Source organism: Oryx dammah, unplaced genomic scaffold, assembly GCF_014754425.2.
Source record: "Oryx dammah isolate SB20612 unplaced genomic scaffold, SCBI_Odam_1.1 HiC_scaffold_2, whole genome shotgun sequence".
Taxonomy (NCBI): Eukaryota; Metazoa; Chordata; class Mammalia; order Artiodactyla; family Bovidae; genus Oryx; species Oryx dammah.
Genome location: NW_024070186.1, coordinates 5,621,584 through 5,647,443, shown reverse-complemented (window position 1 = coordinate 5,647,443; position 25,860 = coordinate 5,621,584). Strand labels below are relative to the sequence as shown.

The 25,860-nt window shown below is 38.7% G+C and overlaps 1 protein-coding gene across 1 annotated transcript in view; it reads right to left on the bottom strand.

The window, feature by feature from the left end:
* Window positions 1-4,138: 4,138 nt before the first annotated feature.
* The window catches only part of COL6A5 (collagen type VI alpha 5 chain), a 130,590-nt gene continuing 108,868 nt past the window's right edge, over window positions 4,139-25,860 (bottom strand). The window contains exons 38-41 of the mRNA XM_040247139.1: window positions 19,576-20,265; window positions 18,144-18,240; window positions 17,164-17,405; window positions 4,139-4,950 (exon numbers count right to left, since the gene is read on the bottom strand). Coding sequence (XP_040103073.1) covers window positions 4,931-4,950; window positions 17,164-17,405; window positions 18,144-18,240; window positions 19,576-20,265 — 1,049 coding nt within the window. The 3' untranslated portion in view covers window positions 4,139-4,930. The remainder of the gene's footprint in view (window positions 4,951-17,163; window positions 17,406-18,143; window positions 18,241-19,575; window positions 20,266-25,860) is intronic.

Sequence of the window (25,860 nt, the reverse complement as noted above, 5' to 3'; positions counted from 1 at the left end):
TTTTCCTTGTCATTTCTCATGCCAATTCCAACTTCCCCATCAAACTAAACTACATTTCTCTTTCAAGATGAGTTTGCTCATTCATTCAGTCTTTATTGGGTGCCTTTTAAGTGCCAGGGACCATCTGGGATGTTGGGGATACAGTGATGAACTAATAGGGATGCTCACTTCGGTGCCCCTTGGGGACATAGAGGAGTGGATGGGCAAGCCAGTATACCAGTATAAGCTTCCCAGAGTCCCTTGGACTGCAAGGAGACCCAACCAGTCCATCCTAAAGGAGCTCAGTCCTGAGTGTTCATAGGAAGGACTGATGTTGAAGCTGAAACTCCAATACTTTGGCCACTTGATGTGAAGAGCTGACTCATTTGAAAAGACCCTGATGCTGGGAAGGATAGAGGGCAGGAGGAGAAGGGGACAACAGAGGATGAGATGGTTGGATGGCATCACCAACTCAATGGACATGAGTCTGGGTAAACTCCGGGAGTCGGTGATGGACAGGGAGACCTGGCTTGCTGTGGTCCATGGGGTCACAAAGAGTTGGACATGACTGAGCGACTGAACTGAACTGAACTGATGAGGACCCAGAGGGAACAATCCAGGAATGGGAGAATATATAGTGGGACTTCAGGGGGGAGGGTGGTTACCCTGCTCAGCTTCAAGAATTTATGGAAGGTGTTAACAAGCAGGTGAGACCCAACCAGAGGATGAACAAGGGAAAGGAAGAGGTTCCTTGCAGGGGAGAGAAATTAGGCTGAAAAAGTGAGCAAATGCCAGATTTTGCAGAATCTTTTAAGACATGGAAGGAGTTTGTACTGTTTTCTTAAAGGAACTGGAGGGAAACGCCTGATGTGAATTCTATTTCTTCTTTGAAGTTTCTCCCAGTTATTCAAATCCCAAGTGTTTTCTTATTCCTTCTTTGATTTCCAAAGCAATTACTGGCTCTACTTAGCAGCCTTACTCTGTATTCATGTATTTTTACCATCCTGTGGTTATTCTCTGTTGTTGGTTCTCAACAGCACAAATTCCAGGATTGTACTTTTGGCTTGAATGTTCAAAATACACAATACACCTATTTAAAAGTTCCCTATATTTACAGTGCAATTGTTCCTCCAGTCAATGTCACTTAATAAAAAAAAAAGTCACTTAATTTCACCATTTTTTACCTCTTATATGCATCAAATTGTGACCACTCAGATATAAATGTCACATCAAAATTGAAACTAATTTTATACATTGATTCAAATTCTGTGATATACCAATGAAGGAGAAAAGTTTCCCTGATGCTTGGTGTTAAAGGTGTTTTATATTTTATATAAAACTGATCCTTGCCCTGAGGAGTTTTCATTAAGTCAATGTTTCTGGAATATATAAGTATATATTCTATATATAATATATATGCATATATAGATATACATATATATGTATATGTATACACATATATACACATATATATGTATATATGTACATACACATATATGAATATATATACATTCTTTATATATACATATATCGAATATATACTTATATATATATAGAGAGAATATGGATGTGAGAGTTGGGCTATAAAGAAAGCTGAGCACTGAAGAATTGATTCTTCTGAACTCTGGTGTTGGAGAAGACTCTTGAAATTTCCTTGGACTGAAAGGAGATCCAACTAGTCCATCCCAAAGGAAATCAGTCCTGAATATTCATTGGAAGGACTGATGCTGAAGCTGAAACTCCAATACTTTGGCCACCTGATGTAAAGAACTGACTCATTGGAAAAGACCCTGATGCTGGGAAAGATTGAAGCAGACGACAGAAGATGAGATGGTTGGATGGCATCACTGACTCAATGGACATGAGTTTGAGTAAGCTCCAGGAGTTGGTGATGGACAAGGCAGCCTGGTGTGCTGTAGTCCATGGGGTCACAAAGAGTCGGACATGACTGAGCAACTGAACTGATATATATATGTTTGTATATATATGTATTATTTCCTCACAATCGTAACATGATTCTAGGTATAGCAAAAGGCTTTACTTGAATTTTACGTTTATTTCCATGACTTGGCTTACACTTTTTACATCATGAAATATGTCAGCCATCCAAAAATGTATAAAAAATTATATAAGGAAAACTCACTCTCCACCACCCAGGTAAAGAAATAAAGCATTACAATGACAATTGGACCTTAGCTTTACCCCTCCGCACTGAAAGATAACCGCTGTCTTGAATTTGGTGTTTATCATCCCCACATATGCTCAATCTCCATTTGTGGGTACTCATAAACAATGCATGATATTGCTTCTCAGGTTTTAGGATGAACCCACTCCAGTGTTCTTGCCAGGAGAATCCCAGGGACGGGGGAGCCTGCTAGGCTGCCATCTATGGGGTCGCACAGAGTCAGACATGACTGAAGCGACTTAGCAGCAGCAGCAGCAGCATGAATGATGTCATAATGTGTCCTTCTGCAACTCTTTCCAAGATTTGTCCATAAATGCAGCTCTAGCTTATCAACTTAATGGCTGTATTGTATTCATTCTATGCATATCCCACATTTAGGACATTTTGGTTGGTTCATGTCTTCACTAAAACACACCGTGCTGCAGTGAATGTACTTGTATTTGGTTCCTTGAGTATCCTATGTAAGACTTTCTACAGGCATGCAGATCTAATGTAAGTTTTCTGGGTTGTAGGACATGAGCATCATAAATCTAGCCAGATGTAGCTAAGGATGCTATTCAGACAAGACATTTCATTTTCTCCTCAGCATCGTGTGAGTTTCTCTGGTCTCACATTTTAAAAAATTGAAGTGTAGTTGACTTAGACTGTTGTATTAGTTTCCACTGTAGAGCAAAGTGATTAAGTTTCACATACATGTATACACATGTATGCATGTCTGTGTGTATGTGTGTATATATATATATATATATATGAAATTGCTCAGTCGTGTCTGACTCTTTGTGACCCCATGGACTGTAGCCTACCAGGCTCCTCTGTCCATGGGATTTTCCAGGCAAGAATACTGGAGTGGGTTGCCATTTCCTTCTCCAGGAGATCTTCCCGACTCAGGCTTTGAAGCCGGGTCTCCCACCCTGTAGGCAGACACTTTACGGTTTGAGCCACCAGGGAAGTCCATATATATATATTCTTTTCCTTCACACCTTATTATAAAATCTTGAGTGTAATTGCCTGTGCTATATAGTAGGTCCTTGTTGGTTATTTTTTGTGTGTACAATAATGTGTCTGTTAATCGCAAATTCATAACTTATCCCTTCCACTCCCTTTCCCCTTTGGTAACTATACCTTTGTTTTCCATGTCTATGGGTCTGTTTCTGTTTTGTATATAAGTTCATGTGTATCATTTTTTAAGATTCTACATGCAAGGGAGTAGTATTCCATTTTATATATGTACCACAGCTCCTTTATTTATCTGTTGATGGCCATTTAGGTTGCTTCTATGTCTTGGCTATTGTAAACAGTGCTGGAATGGACCCTGGGGTCATGTATTCTCTCAAATTATGGTTTTCTCCAGATATATGTCTCAGAGAGGAATTGCTGGATTATATGATAGCTCTATTTTCAGTTTTTTAGGGAACCTCGATACGGTTCACCATAGTTGGCCTCACATTTTTTAAAAATTTAAATTAATTAATTTTAATTGGAGGACATTTATTTAAACTATCATGATGATTTTTGTCATATATCAGCATGAATCATTCATAGGTATACAGGTGTCCCCCTCATCCTGAACCTTCCTCCCACCTCCCTCCCTACCCCTTCCCTCCAGGCCTCATGTTGTTGATAACCCATGTCACTTTTAGATTTAGGGATCTTATGTACTCTTAGGGGAAAATAAAACTTTATTAAATGAGTAGAGTTTGCTCTAGAACTTCCCAGGGAGCAGTAAAGGCTACTGTAAAAATTTTCAATAACCTAGAATTAGTTGATTGGGTTACTTAAAAATTATTTGAACACAAGAGTATTATTAAGGAGAATAATAGAGAAAAAGTATAAAAATGCCTTTAGTAGTACTCCCTTAACATAGTCACTTTATAAATATACAAAATATACTCACTGACTTGGTAATTATCCTGCACTGCTGGTCTAATGGGTCTGCGTTGGACTACAGTAAAGTAAAAATGAACAGAACAAGTGTCCATGTCAAACTTGTCTTTATTTTAGAACTTGTCTCTTGCTAACATTGTAATTCCCAAGAACAGTTCTGTCACATAGAGTACTCATGTTTTTCCATAATTTTTTGTTTTGTTCGCAGCCAAAATCAAGTAGAAACAGAGTAAAGCATGCTAAAATATAAAACAGATGCTCACAGCACACAATAGCACTTTATAAAATTAGCCTCATCTCACTTTTTCTTCTTTACAAATTCCATTGTTTTGTAAATGTCCTGGAAAGGGCAAACATTGTCTATGATGGTAGCAGCTGGACAGATGGGGTTTTACAGGTCAATCAGTGTTAAATGCAGCTCTAGGGACATACCAGAAATGAAGACATGGGCATGGATTTTCATTTCTCAAAAACAGAAGACATTCCTAGGAAATTCTAATCCAAAATCCTTTTTAATCTAGTCCAATTTAAGATATAGATATGGTAAAAAATTATGACAAAAATATCCTGTAGGCAGGTGCATCATTACAGTTGATGCCTCATACAGAGATGTCAGAGAAAGGATTCAGTTAACTCTTCAAAGTCAGGTGTCCCAATTCTCGGGAGAAATGAAATCATTCCTAGTTTCTTGGGTCTGCTCATTGATGTCTTCACTCAGAGAAGTCTTTCCCTTAGATTCAGAACAGAACAAATTTAACATAAGATTAGTCTTGAAAAATTCCTGCCACTTACGACTCCACTTCTAATAGATGATGTATACTTCCTAGTTAGAATCATACGGAATTTCTTATGCCAATGGAGCTATGTTCTTTTCTGCTATGATCATCTTGTGTCTTCACCATCTGCAAAACAAAAATATGTGTTGCTCTTAATGTCATTGGATTTATTTAAAATATTCCCTTTAGAGTCTATTCCTTTTCATGCCACATAAGGAAAAAAAAAAGGCATAGTTTTGTCATTTTCAATAGTCATGATAAAATAGTGGTGTGATCATAGATATAAAAGAACAACATGTAAATGGAAGTATAGATATACTTCTTCCTGGGAATATACCAGTACATTGATGATCTGAAATTTGAAGCTTAACATATTTAGTGACTGGTAAAAGAAAAGTGCAGAGATAGAAGGATTCTGCCCAGAATCTCTCTTTTTTTTTAGCATTAATTTCTAATTTTGGGGGCTGTAATTTCCCCTCCTATCCCTCTTCCCCACTCTTCCCTGATCACTTCCTTGTGAGCTTTGGCTTCCAGCATCAGCTCATACTAGTCTTTGGAATGCTGGTGTCCAGCTACTGACTTTAACCTCATAGAGCCAGAGTACTTGGGAGTTCAAGGCAACTCTTGACCAATCAACAGTCTATGAAGGATTAAGAAAGCCTCTAGTCAAGAAAACTCTGAAGCACAATTCACAGGAATAGCTTGGAAAACCATTAGACATTGATGAAAGAAATTGAAGATGATACAAATAGGTGGAAAGATTTATTATTCTTATTGATTGAAGAATTAATATTGTTAAAATGACTATATTACATAAGGCAATCTACAGATTCAACTAAATCTCTATCAAAATATCAGTGGCACTTTTCATAGAACTAGAACAAGTTAACTCTAAAACTTGTATGGAAACCCAAAAGACCCTGAATAGCCAAATGAGCCTTGAGGAAAATAGAGCAAAGCCATAGGCATCATGCTCCCTGATTCCAAACTATACTACAAAAAATATAGTCATCAGAATAGTATGGTACTAGTAGAAAACAGACATATAGATCAATGGAACAGAATTGACAGCCCAGTGATAAACCTATGTTTATATGGTCAATTGAACTACAAAGAGGGAGACAAGTATACAATGGAGAAAAGGAAGCCTCTTCAATACATTATTTTGGGAAAACTGTATTAACCTAGATAGTATATTGAAAAGCAGAGACATTACTTTGCCAACAAAGGTCCATCTAGTCAAGGCTATGGTTTTTCCAGCGGTCATGTATGGATGTGAGAGTTGAACTGTGAAGAAAGCTGAGTGCCGAAGAATTGATGCTTTTGAACTGTGGTGTTGGAGAAGACTCTTGAGAGTCCCTTGGACTGCAAGGAGATCCAACCAGTCCATTCTGAAAGAGATCAGCCCTGGAATTTCTTTGAAGGGAATGATGCTGAAGCTGAAACTCCAGTACTTTGGCTACCTCATGCGAAGAGTTGACTCATTGGAAAAGACTCTGATGCTGAGAGGGATTGGGGGCAGGAGGAGAAGGGGATGAGAGAGGATGAGATGGCTGGATGGCATCACCGACTCGATGGATGTGCGTCTGAGTGAACTCCGGGAGTTGGTGATGGACAGGGAGGCCTGGCGTGCTGTGATTCAGGGGTTGCAAAGAGTCAGGCACGACTGAGTGACTGAACTGAACTGAACTGAGCTGATAGCTATATAAAAAAGAATCAAACTGGACTGCTTTCTCACACCATAAAAGTAAACTCAAATGGATTAAAAACTTAACTCTGAAATCATGAAACTCCTAGAAGAAAATATAGGCAGCATGCTTTCCTAAAGGACTGACTCTTTATCAAGAGAAACAAAAGCAAAAATAAACAAACGAAAGTTCATGAAACTAAAAAAAACTTTTGCAGTTAAGGAAACTATCAACAAAACAAAACAAAACAAAAAAAAGGCACTCTACTGAATGGGAGAAGATATTTGCAAAGGGTAGGTCCAATAAGGGATTAATATGCAAAATATACAAAGAATATTTATATATACACATACATATATATAAATGTGTATTGTGTATATATAAATAAATAATGAAATATATATATATAATGTATGTGTCTATATAATGAAATGCTACTCAGCCATAAAAATGAAATCTTGCCCTTTGTGACAATGTGGATGGATCTAGAGAGTTTTATGCTAAGTAAATGAGTCAGACAGAGAAAGATGAATACCACGTGATCTCACTTATATGTGGAATCTAAAAATCAAAATAAGCAAACGAAACAAAATAAAAATAGAGTCAGAGATACAGAGAACAAATGGGTGGAAGCTGGAAAGGATTCAGGGGATTAAGAGGTATAAACTTCCAGTTACGTAATAAATAAGCACATTGGATATGTACTTTCTTTGATAATATTTCTTATGATTTACATAGTTTTTTTGTTTTACATAGTTTTTCTTCAGAATTCTGAAGCTGCAACTTAGCTCATTCATTTTTAAGGACATATCCCCATGTAGTCTAATTGCCAGAACTAGGCTTTATTGTAAAACCAATCAACTAGTCCTAACTGTAAAACAATTTCCACCTTAAGGAGAGTCTGAGTTCTTCTTCCATTTGAAATAAATATATTGCTAAGGATCTCTGTTATGACATCCTGAGATTTCATTCTGAAATACTTGAATGATTAAGGCTCTTGCTATGATTCTTTTGGTGTGGTGAAACCATGCTTGCTCTCCTTAGATGTTTCTCTTGTAATGCTCTCTGCTTTGTTCTCAGAATTTTCACTCGGGAAAGCTGTATCCTTTGACAAGGGAAATGGAACAGGCCAGTTTACTAAATGAAATGTATCATAACTCCAGTCATGCTCACTCTGTCACATATGTAGATTCAAAATATCCAAACATGAGTTCCACTACCCAAGCTCTAGCAACACACGTCCTCTGTAACAGAAACATGTACAGGATGGGAAAGATCTGAATTCTTACCTGGTGTAAAGAAGGACTACAGATCCAATATTTATTTATTTGTTTGTTTTTTCTGCTTAGTTCCTTTTTTTTTGAAGATTTTAATATAAATTTATTTATTTTAATTGGAGGTTAATTACTTTACAATATTGTATTGGTTTTGCCATACAGCAACATGAATCCACCACAGATGTACACGTGTTCCCCATCCTGAACCCCCCCCGCACCACGTCCCTCCCCATACCATCCCTCTGGGTCATCCCAGTGCACCAGCCCCAAGTATCCTGTATCACTCATCGAACCTGGACTGGCGATTCATTTCATGTATGATATTATACATGTTTCACTGCCATTCTCCCAAATCATCCCACCCTCTCCCTCTCCCAGAAATCCCTTGCATTCATATACACTAATAATGAGAAAATAGAAACAGAAATTAAAGAAACTATTCCATTCACCATTGCAACAAAAAGAATAAAATACTTAGGAATATATCTACCTAAAGAAACAAAAGACCCATATATAGAAAACTATAAAACACTGGTGAAAGAAATCAAAGAGGACACTAATAGATGAAGAAAGAGACCATGTTCATGGGTTGGAAGAATCAATATAGTAAAAATGAGTATACTACCCAAAACAATCTATAGATTCAATACAATCCCTATCAAGCTACCAACGGTATTTTTCACAGAGCTAAAACAAATAATTTCACAATTTGTATGGAAATACAAAAAACCTCGAATAGCCAAAGCAATCTTGAGAAAGAAGAATGGAACTGGAGTAATCAACCTGCCTGACTTCAGGCTCTACTACAAGGACACAGTACAAGACAGTATGGTACTGACACAAAGACAGACATATAGATCAAAGGAACAAAATAGAGAGCCCAGAGATAAATCCACGGACCTACGGACACCTTATCTTTGACAAAGGAGGCAAGACTATACAATGGAGAAAAGACAATCTCTTTAACAAGTGGTGCTGGGAAAACTGGTCAACCACTTGTAAAAGAATGAAGCTAGAACACTTTCTAACATCACACACAAAAATAAACTCAAAATGGATTAAAGATCTAAACGTAAGACCAGAAACTATAAAACTCCTTGAGGAGAACATAGGCAAAACACTCTCCGACATACATCACAGCAGGATCCTCTATGACCCACCTCCCAGAATACTGGAAATCAAAGCAAAACTAAACAAAGGGGACTTAATTAAAATTAAAAGCTTCTGCACAACAAAGGAAACTCTAAGCAAGGTGAAAAGACAGCCTTCTGAATGGGAGAAAATAAGCAAATGAAGCAACTGACAAACAACTAATCTCAAAAATATACAAGCAACTCCTGTAGCTCAATCCCAGAAAAATAAGCGACCCAATGAAAAATGGGCCAAAGAACTAAACTTACATTTCTCCAAAGAAGACATACAGATGGCTAACAAACACATGCAAAGATGCTCAACATCACTCATTATCAGAGAAATGCAAATCAAAACCACAATGAGGTACCATCTCATGCCAGTCAGAATGGCTGCGATCTAAAAGTCTACAAGCAATAAATGCTGGAGAGGGTGTGGAGAAAAGGAAACCCTCTTACACTGTTGGTGGGAATGCAAACTAGTAGAGCCACTATGGAGAACAGTGTGGAGATTCCTTAGAAAACTGGAAATAGAACTGCCTTATGAGCCAGCAATCCCACTGCTGGGCATACACACCGAGGAAACCAGAATTGAAAGAGACACGTGTACCCCAATATTCATTGCAGCACTGTTTATAATAGCCAGGACATGGAAGCAACCTAGATGTCCATCATCAGACGAATGGATAAGAAAGCTGTGGTACAGATACACAATGGAGTATTACTCAGCCATTAAAAAGAAGACATTTGAATCAGTTCTAATGAGGTGGATGAAACTGGAGCCTATTACACAGAGTGAAGTAAGCCAGAAAGAAAAACACCAATATAGTATACTAATGCACATATATGAAATTTAGAAAGATGGTAACGATGACCCTGTATGTGAGACAGCAAAGGAGACACATATGTATAGAACAGATCCAATATTTAATTGGCACTTTGTTTGACAACACGTCCTCCAGCCTGTGCCTCCCTAAGAAGACTTTACACCTGGGAAATTGTCATACAAACATTTAGAATGACTGAGAAATATGCCATTTGTGTGTGTGTGTGTGTGTGACATGGGGGCATTTGTAAAAGGGGATACAGGAAAGAAGATCTCCATGATTCTTCATATGTAACCATCCTCAGGTAGATAGAGTCCTTTAGTACTATTTCTTAGAAATCCATGCATTTGAAAGTCTTTGTATGTCCCCCAGTGTCCCTAAAGTATAAAATACAGTAGCCTTGCCCAGGTGCCTCCATAATACAAAAAAGAAAGTTGAGGACCAGGGCAATCAGGTGACTTTTCATGAACACAATGCTAGTTACCAACAGAACCAAAACTAGCATCTGGATCTCCTTATTTTCAGTTTAGCCTTCTTTCCACTATGGCTGCCATCATCATCATCATCATCATCATCATCTTAAACAATACCTAACATTTATTAAACTTTTACTCTTTGCAAACTGCTGTTTAAAGCACTTTACGTTCGTTTACTGCACACATTAACCTATGATGTAGGGTACTGTTACCCCAGGTGGAGAACAGACTCTTAGGCAAAACAATGTGCCCAAGATCAAATGACCAGTAATGGCAGAAATAAGATTCAAATTCGTGTCTGTTCCTCTGGATTCATTCTTTCAACTACTGTTTCCCAAAGTGGTTTCTATAAAACATGAGTCTGAAAAGATGCTCCCTGAAACAAAATCAAAGTGGTCAAAGTGGCTGACTATTAGCCCTTCCTTCTCTCAGAATTACAATGAAAAGGAGCTCATTAAAGTCAATGAGAAATCATGCAAAAAAAAAAAAAAAACCACCTACTTATTAGTATTTTACAGAAACATGATTTTTCCCAAATACTTCTAATATCTAGTGACAGGACCCCCATTAAGAAGACTAATTCAAACTCAAGGTCTATACATTAGGTCAGTGGTTGGCAAACTCTCGCCTGCATCAAAGTCATTTGGAAGGCCCTGACCCAAGCTTCTGACTTAGTAGGTCTTTGGTAGACTCCAAGAATCTGCATTTCTGATGAATTCCTAGATGATGCTGATGTTCTTGGTCCAGGGACCACACTTTGAGAGACAATGCACTCAATGATGGAAAAATAAAGGCTAAGAAAGAGTCCCTGGGTTGGCATAATGGAAAAATGAATACAGATACACTTTTCAAAACGAACATCAAAACCTTTCAAATGTACATTATGATGAGCAAATAGAAAGTGTGTATATTAAGTAGGTGGCTAAAATGAAAACATCAGAAAAAATGGGCAGGTAAAAAGAAAAGCCCACTCTCTTTGGGAAAACAAAAATGAGCAAAGCAGTGTAAATTCTGACTGTTCTTCACAATAGATTTTTATTTTTAATTGTCAAACATATTACCAGGCAGGTAATTCACAGGACAAGCCTAGTTGATTATGTACCAGGCACAGTGTGTAGTCTGAGCTTCAAAGGTATCATATCCAACCTTTCAGCAACCCAGAGGTAGGTTTTATTATCTCCTTTTCAAGCTTTAAGGTGTACTTTTGTTTTATAAACATAATTATAGAGTATGAATCACTGTGACAAAGCAGTAGGTGCTGTGATGTTCTTTGGGAAGACACTTCAGATGTCTGCATCTTCTACGTCCTTACCTATAAAAAGACACAGTACAGCTTAGAGATTTCTAAAGCTTTTTTGAATTTCAAATGCCAATTTCTCATAAGCCTAAGAGGAAAGCCAACGTGAGATTTTCTGAAGAGACTCAGACGGACTTCAAGGAGCGAGGCTGACCAAGTCACCAAATCAATGTCAGCTAGACTTCTCTGAGAGAAATGATTAAAGAAAGCATCCACTTCTATAGTGATGATAGTTTCTCAGTCCTGTCCAACTCTTTGCGACCCCACGGACTGTAGCCCACCAGGCTCCTCTGTCTATGGGATTCTCTAGGCAAGAATACTGGAGTGGGTTGCCATGCCCTTCTCTGGGGGATCTTCCCCACCCAGGGATCAAACCACCATCTCCTGCAGCTGCTGCACTGCAAGGTGTATTCTTTACCACTGAGCCACTGGGGCAGCCCAAGCATGGGAAAGAACCCCCTAAATCTGTGCTTCCCAAATGCGTCTACACATTATAATCGGCCTGATACTTGCTGACCATTCAATTGCCAAGCCCACACTCATATCAATTAAATCACATTCTCTGGTATTTCAAGGTAGTTTATGGCTGAAAATGCCAAGATTAGTAGAATCAGAAGGATTGCAATCAAGCAAGCATTATCAATAACTTTCTCATTTATTGTTGTTTCTCATAATTTCTCCCCTTCAGAAGTTTTCTCCATTTTTCTCTTTCATTATACATCACACATACAGAAGTGGAGGGCTTCCCTGGTGGCTCAGATGGTAAAGACTCCGCCTGTAATTCCTGTGCTTACACTGTTAATTATATTCCCTACTGTTGTGGTTAATCGCTCAGTCATGTCCAACTCTTTATGATCCCATGGACTGTAGCCCGCCAGGCTAGTCTGTCCATGGGATTTTTCAGGCAAGAATACTGGAGTGGGTTAGCTTTCCCATCTCCATGGGAATCAACCCATAAATCGAACCCGGGTCTCCCACATTGCAGGCAGGGGCTTTACCATCTGAGCCACCAGGGAATCTACTGCTTCCAGATTGTGTATTTCTCCTTCGTTTTCAGCAGTTTGATGTTAGTATGTCTGAGTGGGGTTTTCTTTGAACTTTTAAAATCTGTAACATTGTGTCTTTTACCAAATTTGGGAAGTTTTGGCCATTATTTTCTCAAAAAAAATTTTTTTTTCCTGAATGGATACCTTTCTACTTTCCTTCTAGAATACCAATGAAACAAATGTTAGACCTTTTTATATTGTTCAAGTTTCCAGACTGTTCATTTTTAAACATCTTCTTTGGTCCCTGTCTCTTTCTCTTCACCTTCTGGGACCCCTATAATGTGAATATTGGGGCGTTTAATGTTGTCCCCGAGGTCTCTTAGGCTGTCTTCATTCCTTTTCACTTTTACTCTACATTCTGTTTTGCACTATGGATTCCCACCATTCTGTGTTCCAGATCACTTTTCTGCTCTTCTGCCTCCGTTATTCTACTATCGATTCCTTCTAGTGTGTTGTTCATCTCTGTCTGTTTGTGCCTTAGTACTTCTCGGTCTTTGGTAAACATTCTCGCATCTTCTCCATTCTTTTTCTGAGATCCTGGATCATCTTCACTATAATTATTCTGAATTCTTTTTCTGGGTGGGTGCATACCTCCATTTTATTTATTTTTCTGGGGATTTATCTTATTCCTTCATCTGGCACATAATCCTATTTCTTTTCATTTTGGTTATCTTTCTGTGATTGTGATTGTGGTGTTAGTTCTGGAGGCTGCGGGGACTATAGTTCTTATTTCTTCTGTCTGCCCTCTGGTGGATGAGGATAAGAGGCTATGCAAGCTTCCTGATGGGAGGGACTGGCTGTGGGGAAAATTGTGTCTTTCTCTGTGGGCATGGCCAGTGCTCAGTAAAACTTTAATCAAATTGTCTGCTGATGGGTGGGGCTGAGCTCCCTCCCTGTCAGTTGTTTGGCCTGAGGTGACCCAGACCTGGAGTCTACAGTCTCTCAGTTAGTCAGTCACTTCAGTCGCTCAGTCGTGTCCGACTCTTTGTGACCCCATGAATCGCAGCACGCCAGGCCTCCCTGTCCATGACCAACTCCCGGAGTTCACTCAGACTCGTGTCCATCGAGTCTGTGATGCCATCCAGCCATCTCATCCTCTGTCGTCCCCTTCTCCTCCTGCCCCCAATCCCTCCCAGCATCAGAGTCTTTTCCAGTGAGTCAACTCTTCTCCTGAGGTGGCCAAAGTACTGGAGTTTCAGCTTCAGCATCAGTCCTTCTGAAGAACACCCAGGACTGATCTCCTTCAGGATGGACTGGTTGGATCTCCTTGCAGTCCAAGGGACTCTCAAGAGTCTTCTCCAACACCACAGTTCAAAAGCATCAATTCTTTGGCACTCAGCTTTCTTCACAGTCCAACTCTCACATGACCACTGGAAAAACCATAGCCTTGACTAGACGGACCTCTGTTGGCAAAGTAGACCATTCAAGTATGATTTAAATCTCTTACGATTATGCAATACAAGTGAAAAATAGATTCAAGGGATTAGATCTGATAGATAGATTGCCTGAAGCACTAAAATAGATGGAGGTTTGTGACATTGTACAGGAGGAAGTGATCAAGACCATTGGCAAGAAAAAGAAATGCAAAAAGCCAAAATGGTTGTCTGAGGAGGCCTTACAAATGGCTGAGAAAAGAAGAGAAGCTATAGGCAAAGGAGAAGAGGAAAGATATAACAACTTGAATGCAGAGTTACAAAGAATAGCAAGGAGAGATTAGAAAGCCTTCCTCAGTGATCAATGAAAAGAAATAGAGAAAAATAATAGAAGCGGAAAGACTAGAGGTCTCTTCAAAACAACGATAGATACTAAGGGAATATTTCATGCAAAGATGTGATCAATAGAGGACAGAAATGGTATGGACCTAACAGAAGCAGAAGATATTAAGAAGACATAGCAAGAATACACAGAAGAACTGTACAAAAACGATCTTAAGGACTGAGATATGATCACTCACATAGAGCCAGACATCCTGTAATGTAAAGTCAAGTGGGCCTTAGGAAGCATCACTACAAACAAAGCTAGTGGAGGTGATGGAATTCCAGTTGAGCTATTTCAAATCCTAAAAGATGATGCTGTGAAAGTGCTACACTCAATATGCCAGCAAATTTGGAAAACTCAGCAGAGGCCACAGGACTAGAAAAGGTCAGTTTTCATTCCAATCCCAAAGAAAGGCAATGCCAAAGAATGTTTAAACTACCGCACAACTGCACTCATCTCACATCCTAGCAAAGTAATGCTGAAAATTCTCCAAGCCAGGTTTCAACAGTGCGTGAAATGAACTTCCATTCCAGATATTCAAGCTGAATTTAGAAAAGGCATAGGAACCAGAGGTCAAATTGCCAACATCCACTGGATCACTGAAAAAGCAAGAGAGTTCCAGAAAAACATCTGCTGCTGTTTTATTGACTAACTGTGTGGATCACAATAAAATGTAGAAAATTCTTAAATAGATGGAAATACCAGACCACCTTACCTGCCTCCTGAGAAATCTGTATGCAGGTCAGGAAGCAACAGTTAGAACTGGACATGGAACAATGACCTGGTTCCAAACTGGGAAAGGAATACGTCATAGCTGTATATCGTCACCCTGCTTATTTAACTTATAATGCAGAGAACATCATGCAAAACACCAGACTGGATGAAGCACAGGCTGAAATTAAGATTTCCAAGAGCAATATCAATAACCTCAGATATGCAGATGACAACATCCTTATGGCAGAAAGTGAAAAAGAACTAAAGAGCCTCTTGATAAAAGTAACAGAGGAGAGTGAAAAAGCTGGCATAAAACTCAGCATTTAAAAAACTAAGATCATGGCATCCAGTCCCATCACTTCATGGCAAATAGATGGGGAAACAATGGAAACAGCGAGAACTTTATTTTGGGGGGCTCCAAACTCACTGCAGATGGTGACTGCAGCCATAAAATTAAAAGATGCTTGCTGTTTGGAGAAAAGCTATGACCAACCTAGACAGCATAGTAAAAAGCAGAGACATTACTTTGCTGACAAAGGTCCATCTAGTCAAAGCTACGGTTTTTCTAGTAGTCATGTATAGATGTGACAGTTGGACCATAAAGAAGGCTGAACACCAAAAAACTGATGCTTTTGAACTGTGGTGTTAGAGAAGACTCTTGAGAGTTCCTTGGACTGCAAGGAGATCAAACCAGTCTATCCTAAAGAAAATCAGTCTGACTATTCATTGGAAGGACTGATGCTGAAGCTGAAACTTCAATACTTTGCCAGCTGGTGCAAAGAACTGACATTGGAAAAGACCCTGATGCTGGGAAGTACTGCAAGCAGGAGAATAAGGGGGCAACAGAGGATGAGATGGTTGGATGGCATCATTGACTCGATGGACATGAGTTTGAATGCACTCTGGGAGTTGGTGATGGACAGGGAGGCCTGGCATGCTGCAGTTCATGGGGTCGCAGAGTCGGACATGACTGAGTGACTGAAATGACTGAACTGATACTTACGTATATAGTATTTGGGTCTTTCTGGTGGCTCAGCTGGTAAAGAATCTGCCTGTAATGTGGGAGACCTACGTTTGATCCCTGGGTTGGGAAGATCCCCTGGAGAAGGGCATGGAAACCCACTCCAGTATTCTTGCCTGGAGAATCCCCATGGACAGAGGAGCCTAGCAGGCTTCAGTCCATAGGGTCGCAACGATTTGGACACAACTGCATGACTAAGCACAGCACAGCACATAGAGTATATTCTGTACACAATGTACTCATATATAGTGCTTTTTTATATAACTGTACAAATGTATATCATATCACTGTTGGGCATCTCTGTCACCACTTTGAGGCCGTTACAAATAATTCTGCTCTGAACATTCTCATACCTGACCTTTAGTATACATATATTTTTCTGTTGGGTATAGACATTGCAGTAAAATTGTTGGGTCATAGGATATGCATATTTTCACCTTTAGTAGGTATTCAGGAATATTTATTTTAAACTAATTTCTCCCATGATTTTGGTACACAGCAGAGATTGTGAATAGTTGCTCTGAAATCAGTCCTGGCTGCCTCTTCTCCATCTCTATTTTCTCTTTAGCTGTGCATTCAGAACCACTTCCCCATGCACCCTAAGAAGCACACAGAGATCTCAGAACCATAAGCAGCCGTGTCCTGTCTGGTCTCTGCTGCACTGGGGCTCAGCCAGAAGCCTACGCGTCAAGCCAGGAATGTGCTGGTCACAAGGGATAAAGCAGACCCCCAGCCTTCACATTCTGGAGGCTGACATCCACTTCCTCTCCTCGCCCATCTCCCTAAGAAGGCAGAGCTTCTCCTGCTCCCCAGGACCTGTGGTCCTCCCCCCACCCCTCTTATATTTCTACGCCTTGACTCACCCCAGGCATTTTTGTCTAGTTCTGGTTTTGTCAACACCGGTGGCCCCCCCCTTTTCACCCTTCTAGAGTTTCATCTCCTTTGTCCCCTTGTTTTGGGGACCCCACGTAGCCTAGATGATAAATGGCTCTATTATGCCATCTCTATTCATCCTGATGAGTTCTAATCACTCATCTTCTACCAGGGAAAATCCAGACAAACAAGGGCATTTCAGGCTTGTCAGCTCTTCGGCACTCAAGGTTACCTTTTTCATCTTGTCTGTCATTTGCTGGAGATGTAATTTCTTCTGAATGTGCCTCTTTCTTGTTGCTCATCATCAGTTCCCCAGATGAAAAGAGTATGTATAACCTCTGGATCAAATCAGTGGTGAGACCAGAACTGTTACTATGACTGTTCCCTAATTCAAAGAAATGCTGCTGCTGGGAATCGGGTTCACCCGAAAGCTCACTGTTCTCCATCTCAATTTCATATACCTCAGGAAGAAGGCTAAGGTAACAGAGAAAAGTGATGGAACATAGGTTAACCAAGTCCCTTTCAGGATTCAGTGTAGTTACAGGCAGTTAAGGTAACAGGAATCAATTTTATGCATGTTAGTGGAATAGTCCAAATGTAGTTTGTGTAAGAAATCTGACTGGAGGGGCAACTTTTTAATATTCCAAAGGGAAATTAAACATTTGTGCCCATGGTTTAGGGCTCCAAACCATATTATTTTCACTACCGAATTTTTACTGAGTACTTAGGATTGGACTTTGCAAAATCAAACTTAAAAGAATTCTTTCCGCCAGGCTCCATATGGGTACTGTTTCAGAAAGGTATGTTTTTGTTGCCACTTTATGAGTTTTTCTTTTTCATCTTTTTTCTTATTTTCTAAAACTAGTACATCTAACCTTTGATATATAAGTTTTCTGTTTTGACAGTACCCAGCATTTGAATGATATTATATAGTTACTAATAAGGTGTCAATAGCCCCTTTCTTTCATAAAAACTACAGAAACAGAAATATGGTTCTTTCTAATATGCATCATATTCTATGTGCTATTAACACCAGATCTGTGATGTTGTCACAAATCAGGAACATTTAAAACACACACACATGCACACACACACGCATACCCCACAAGCAAACTTGCATCCTGAAAACTAAAATGCCATTTATTTCAAATTATTTTCTTAAGGACTTTTTCTAGTGGTAATATGACCCCAACTGTGAATTTGTCAACTCACAATACAGTGTTTCCTATGCCATTATTCTCTGGAGTGGGAGAGGTGATGTTAACACATTTGGGTTTCATGTCTGCAGGGGGGTATTTGTTGATGGCACCTAGAGAGAGAGTGGACAGTTAGTCTAAATTTTACCCTTCCATATTCTGTCACCCAAAGTCAGTTCATCTTTTCCTGTAGTTGGGGGTGTTTCCAAGAGCAAATTAATTTTATAAGAGACTCAGCAAAGTATGCACCTTCTGACTTTGCAAAACCTCATTGGCAAAGTCAGCAAGATGTAGCAGTGATTCAGTCAAAAATTATGCTCTCTGTGTTACAGGCTTGTGATATGATTCAAGGATAACGCTTAACCCCTTCTATCATCTGCTTCTCTCCTTCTGAAAGGAGGACTTTCTAGAAGACAGCATTAACTATTGAAATTATCTGCCTTATTTATCTTGAGGTTGGAAGAAGGCTTTTTTTTTTTTTTTTTTTTTTGCAAATGACAAGCTTGCCACTAAATATAAATCCTAAGTGCCAAGATTTCTGAGGGTTCTGTGAGCCATGGGCTTTATGAACACCAGAAAAATCTGTATTCCTGTGATTTCCCACTAAACTTGTAGGAGCTACATACAAATGTTCAGTGTGGTCTCTGCTGCACTCCTAATTCCCAGCACTAGCCAGGACTGGCTTGATGCTATAGCTCTGAGGTTTGCTACCATAACCATGTCTGGAATTATGGCACATGGACAGAGACTGGGAAGCCTCTCTCAAATGCCTACTATGCAAAGATACCCTCAAACCCCTTGTCTGGCTGTGCCTGAGCCAGCTGTCAGACAGAGGCTCTACAAGAGATTCATGCCCCTGGCTCTTAATAATTCAAGCCAGAACCAAAGTTGGCTTACAGTGACAAGGTAAAACAGAAGTCCTTGGAGTAGGTGGAAGGTGGTGGGAGTGGAGTATTACTTATTAAAGTGATGTCACTGTAATACTATCATTAAGGCTTAGTAATTAAACTATAGCTTAATGGACAAGAGCACAACTTTGGGTCAGAATGCATAGGATTGAGTCTAGAATTTGCTAACTATTAACTGTGAGCATTTGAGCAACTGATTTAATGTCTCTGAACCTCAGTTTTCTCACTTGTAAAATGGGGATATTACTACTCTCCTTTGAGGGCCATCCTGAGGATTAAATGATCCAGTCCTTTAAAAGACTTGACACATAATAAACCCTCACAGGTTGGGGTTAAAAGACACTTATTAGTTTCTTGACAGTGAGACAGCGGAGCTCAAGGTCACTAGGATCTGGGGTTTTCTCTGGGGTTTTCTCATCGCCTCCTACTCACACCTAAGGCTCCACCACTCTTGACAAAAGTGAGAATCATGTTACTGGTGGATTGTATACAGAGATATCTATTGCAAAAGCAACAGAAAAGAAAAGTTTAATGACTTACGTCTGATTGAATGAACAAATGGCTTGACAAATTTGATGATATAGTTCAAATCTGGCTTGTGGATTCGGCCAAGCTGGACTAAGTGATGATCCAGTGGGTGGCTGGCTAATTCTTCTAATTCCTTGTCATCGTGTAGAGGACCAAAAGAAAACACAAATATGGAGTAGCCCTGACACTTTGCCCTCAGAGATATATTTCTTAAGACTTCCCTGTCTAAAGGGTTGGTTTCACCAGCAGATATAACAAAGATAACTTTGTTTTTCCTCAGGTTGGGAGTTCCTACAAAGACATTGTCCAGTGTCCACTGAAGGGCATGGCCTATAAAAACATCTCCATTGAGCTGCTGAAGGGAGTCTTGGAGATGATGCTTCATTTGGTGTATATTGTTATAAGTGACCAAATCAAATTCTAGGTAGACGGGGCATTTTTCTGTGTTGGGCATATAGCCTGGAGGAGAGTAGGTCAGGACTGCTATTCTGTCCCCTAAGGTGGAGGTCAGTGGATCTGGGGCCAGATGAAAATAATCAAGCACTGAGGTTATAAAAGCTTTCACTTCCTTAAACTCATCACTTCCTATTCTTTTGGAAGCATCTATGAGAAAAGCCACATCCATGTAATATTCTTGAAGAGAGGCATCTCTACTTTCATAAGTAAGACCTGGTTCTTCTTTTCTGCCAAGGTTTTCATGTCCTGCAACAGAATAACCCAAGTCACTGTTTTTAGTAGGAGGATAAACTTGGCATTCCTAGCCAAGGATGGCAATACTTAGTATGTGGTATTATCACACATCATCCCCATACCCATGGTAGATGTTACTAGTCAATATCAGTACTTGTTCTCAGATACATTCTCTAAGTTCATCTCTACACAATGTGTGGAGAGCCATTATCATTCAACAGATATTGTCACATGTGAAGAAACTTACCCCATCTCTGATCTTTGTCAAAGGATTGATTGATCCTCCTGCTATTTTCATATAAGCAAGGGAAGAAACATACAGCTATTTTTACTACTTTAGTTGTAACTAAAACTATTTTTTAGCTGCAAAATTTGGAGTACATATTGCATGAGATTTCATTATACACAATGACCCCAAGAGAAAAGTAAATATGTCAAAGTCACATTTATTGATGACATCCTTATATACACATTTAAAATATGTGCCACAGTATGATGCAATGAGAGCAAGTATAAATGCTGACTTCAGAATCCAAATTCTGTGTAAGACACGACATACTCTAAGACCTTGGTAGTCAAAGTGCCAATCCACAAACAGTTTACTGGCCTGTGACAAGATAAGAAGCTTGCACCATGATGTAAGTCAACTACCTCACTAAGCACACAGATTATTTCACTGATTTTATTATTATTGTAGCAAGACTTTCTCAATGAAGGAAATAGTGCCTCAATTTACACTTTAATGCTAACTTCTTATCTTGTTGGAGGCCAGCACTTCAAGTATCTCTAAAGGGTCATGAAATCATGTCCAAAATCATGGGGACAATGGCTGGTTGGTGAGGCCACAACAGGAAATGCCAGCTCAGAAATATAGGAAAGACAAGATCAATGTTCTTTTTTTTTTCCTATGAAAGAGATGTGTATGTGAACCTAATCAAGCAAGAGGTAGATTCCTAACTGGCAAAAATGTATTTCTGTCTGATTGTGCTTCGCCCATTATTTAGGCTTTGCATCTATTACTTAACTTGATCCTCAGGACAACCTCACAAATTAATTGATTAACCTTTATGAATGCCACAGAAGTTTAATATTGAAACAGAATGCAGAAAAACAATATCATGAGTGATGTTGTTAACAGGGCAAATATTATCAGATGACTTACAAATGCGCAATGATTTCTGCATTCCTGGGGCCAACTCCATACTATCTTTTTTATCTATTATAGGATTATTTCTGATAAATAAAATTTGTATGTGTGTAAGGTGCACAATGTTCATCAAAAACTCTACAAATAATAAATGATGGACAGGGTGTAAGGAAAAAGGAACCCTCTTAATTGTTGGTGAGAATATAAATTGGCATAGCCATTATGGAGAACGGTATGGAGGTTCCTTAAAAAACTAAAAATAGAGTTACCATTTGATCCAGTAACCATACTCTGGAACATATATCTGAAATAAACTATTATTTGAAAGGATACATGCACCCTAATATTCATAGCAGGACTATTTACAATAGCCAAGACTTGCAAGCAACCTGTGTCCATTGACAGATGAACGGATAAAGAAGATGTGGTATATATACACAATAGAATATTACTTAGCCATAAGAAAGAATGAAACAATGCCCTTTGCCGCAACATGGATGGATTCTTCATTTAGAGATTATCACACAAAACGAAGTAACCCGGACACAGAAAGACAAACATCCTACGATACTGCTTATATGTGGAATCTAAAATATGATACATATGAATTTATTTACAAAACAGAAATAGACTTGCAGATACAGAAAAGGAACATGGTTACCAAAGAGAAAATGTGGGGAGGATAAATTAAGAGTTTGGGATTCGTATATACACACTACTATCCAACAAGGGCATGTCATATAACACATGGACCTATACTCAATAGCTTGTCATAACCTATCTGGAAAAGAATTTTTAAAAGAATATATACACACACACATGAATATATGTATTATAACTGAATCACGTTGCTGTAAACCTGAAACCAACACAACATTGTGAATCAACTATATTTTAATAAAAACTTTAAAAATTGGATGGAAAATTAATAACAAAGTATTCAGTGTTTTGATATAAGTATACACATATAATGATTGCCACAATTAATCTAACATTGTTGATTTGATTTGCTAAAGTTTTGTTTAGAATTTTTGCATCCATGTTTACAAGGAATGTTGGTCTGTAGTTTCCTTTTCATGTAATGTCTTTGTGTGGTTTTGACTTCAAAGAATGAGTTCCTTTCTCTTTACTATTCTGGGAGAGTTTGTGTAGAATTGATACTATTTCTTCCTTAAATGTTTTGCTGAATTCATCAGTGAAGTCATCTTGGCCTGGAGTTTTCCTTATGGAAAGTTCTGAACTATGAATTCAATTTTCATTAATAGGTTTAGGAACAAATATCTAAGTTACTTTTCCCTGAGTGAGCTTTGGTAATTCGTGTACTGCAAGTAATTTGTCTATTTCACCCAAAATGTCTAATTAATAGTCAAAACCTACAGTCCATGGGGTCACGAAAGAGCTGGACACGATTGAGTGGCTGAGCACACAGGAGCGTGCATGCGAAGTCACTTCAGTTGTGTTCACCTCTTTGTGACCCTGTGGACTGTAGATGCCCAGGCTCCTCTATCCATGGGGTTCACCAGGCAAGAAGGCTGGAGTGGGTAGCCATGCCCTCCTCCAGGGGATCGTCTTGACCCAGGGTCGGAAGCCGTGTCTCCTATCTGCACTGGCTGGCAGGTTCTTTACCAGTTGCACCATCGGGGAAGCCTGAGTACACGCACACATAAGCAAAAACTGCTGACACTGTTCCCCGACTATCCTTTTAATATCTGTAGAATATGTCTCTTCTCATTCCTGATGCTGGTAATTTGTATTTTCATTTTCACAAGTGAGTTTGACCCGTTTAATTGCTCTTATAGAAAAAAAAAAAGGAAAAAACACTTTGATTTTATTTATTTTATCTTTTCTATTTCATTGACTTCTGTTTGAATTTTATTATTCCTTATTTCTCCTTACTTTGTTTAACTTGTTCCTCTTTTTCTGGTTTCTCAAAATGAAAATTGATGTCACTGATTTGAAATCTTTCTTCTTTACCAGTATAGGGATTTAATGCTATGCAAGATCTCCAAAGTACTGCTTTAGTGGAATCTCACAAATTCTGATATATGGTGATTTCTATTTTCATTACTTTCAAAATACTTGCTAATTTCCCCTTTGATTTCTTCTTTGACCATGGGTTATTTAGAAGGGCTTTCTTGGTTTCCAAATACTTTGGGATCTTTTAAAAGATTTTCCTGTTACTGATTTCAATTTAATTCTGCTTAGGTCAGAGACTATACTTGGAATGACTTGAATCCTTTAAAGTTTTGAGAATGTTTTTATGATACACAATGTGGTCTATCTTGGCAAATGTTTCATACGTACTTGAAAACAATGTGGATTTCTGGAATTTTTTACGATTAAGTTTTATTGGAATATAGTTGCTTTATAATGTTGTGTTAGTTTCTGCTGCACAGCAAAGTGAATCAGCTATATATATATATACATATATACCTCCTCTTATTTGGATTTCCTTTCCATTTAGGTCACCGCAGAGCAGTGAGTAAAGCAACTATATTTCAACAAAAATTAATTTTAAAAAAACTCCAGAAAATTTTTATCCTTAAAAAAGAAAAGGATTTGCATTTGCTATTATTGTGTGCAGTGTCCTGTTAATATAAATTAGGTCAAATTAATTGATAGTGTTCTTCAAGCCTATGATATTCTTCCTGCTGATTTTCTGTCTGTGTTTTGGCCACTTATTGAGAGAGGGTATTGAAACCCACTGAGGGTCTTCTCATTTTTTTAAAAATCATTTTTGTCTTTGAGTTTTATTTTGAATAATTTATATTGCTACATATTCAAGGTCACCAGTTTTCTCTTCTATCAAATCTAATTTCTTATTAATCCCATCCAGAGCATTGTTCACCCTAGACACGGTAGCTTTCATCTCTACAAATGTATTTTAATTTTTTTTTTACCTTTTCTATGTTTCTACTTAACTTTTTAATATATAGAATTTAGTTATAGTAACTTTTAGTATATTTGCTAATTTTAAACATCTTTGTTAGTTCTGATTTGGTTTTGAGTGATTGTGCTTTTGATTATATGTTTTTTCTGCTTTTTATGCCAGACATCATGAAATTTGCTTTTGGATATGGGATACTTTTACATTCCTATAAATGTTCATATACTTTGTTTGGGGAAGCAGTTAAGCTACTTGGAAACAGTTTGATCCTTTTGGGCATTGGTATTATGATTTGTTAAGTATGTCCAGAGTGGTACTTAATTTAAGGCTAATTATTCCCTACTACTGAAATAAGACCTTTCTGAAGTTTCTCCCTAGTGCTTTATAAATTATGAGTTTTTCCCATCTCTCTAATGGTAAAAGGCACTATACTTGACCCTGTGAGCAATGGAAATCATCCTCTAATCCTTTCTAGATGGATGTTCCCCTGTTGGGTCATTTCCTCACATTTCCTGTGCTATCAGCACTCTGATGAATAACAAAGAGGCATCCTCTGCAGAGCTCTGTGTTTCTCTGCACAGCTCATGCCTCTCTGGTACTCTGTCCTTTGAACTCTCATCCCTTGGTCTCCTGAGGCTCTCAGCTTTGTCTGCTCATCTCAAGGAGTGCACTGGGCTCCACCTGAATTCCCTTTCCTGTACCAGGCCGTGGAAACCCTTGGCAGTAAACTGGACCAATTGTAGGGACTATCTCATTTGCTTGTCATCTTGCAGGGATCACTAGCTTTTATTCCTGATGTCCAGTGTCCTGACAATTGTTGTTTCATTTCCTATATATGTATATAAAATGAACTAATAAACATATATATTCCTTTGGTTATTTCAATTGGTAGGTAAATCCAGTTCCTGTTACTTTTACCTTGGGCATTCTAACAGATGAGAACTGATCATCTTGTTTGAGATATTTCTACGAAAACTGTCGCTGAGGTCAGTTCAGTTCAGTTACTCAGTCATGTCTGACTCTTTGTGACCCCTTGGACTATAGCACACCAGGCTTCCCTGTTCATCACCAACTCCCAGAACTTGCTCAAATACATATCCATTGAGTCAGTGATGCCATCCAACCATCTCATCCTCTGTTGTTCCCTCTCCTCCTGCCTTCAATCTTTCCCAGAATCAGGGTCTTTTCAAATGAGTCAGTTCTTCACTTCAGGTGGCCAAGTGTTGGAGTTTCAGCTTCAGCATCAGTCCTTCCGATGAATATTCAGGATTGATTTCCCTTAGGATGGACTGGTTGGATGTCTTTGCAGTCCAAGGGACTCTCAAAAGTCTTCTCCAACACCATGGTTCAAAAGCATCAATTCTTCAGTGCTCAGCTTTTTTTATGGTCCAACTCTCACATCCATACATGACTACTGGAAAAACCATAGCTTTGACTAGGTGGACCTTTGTTGGCAAAGTAATATCTCTGCTTTTTAACATGCTGTCTAGGTTGGTCATAGCTTTTCTTCCAAAGAGCAAGTGTCTTTTCATTTTATGGCTGCAGTCATCATCTGCAATGAGTTTGGAACACC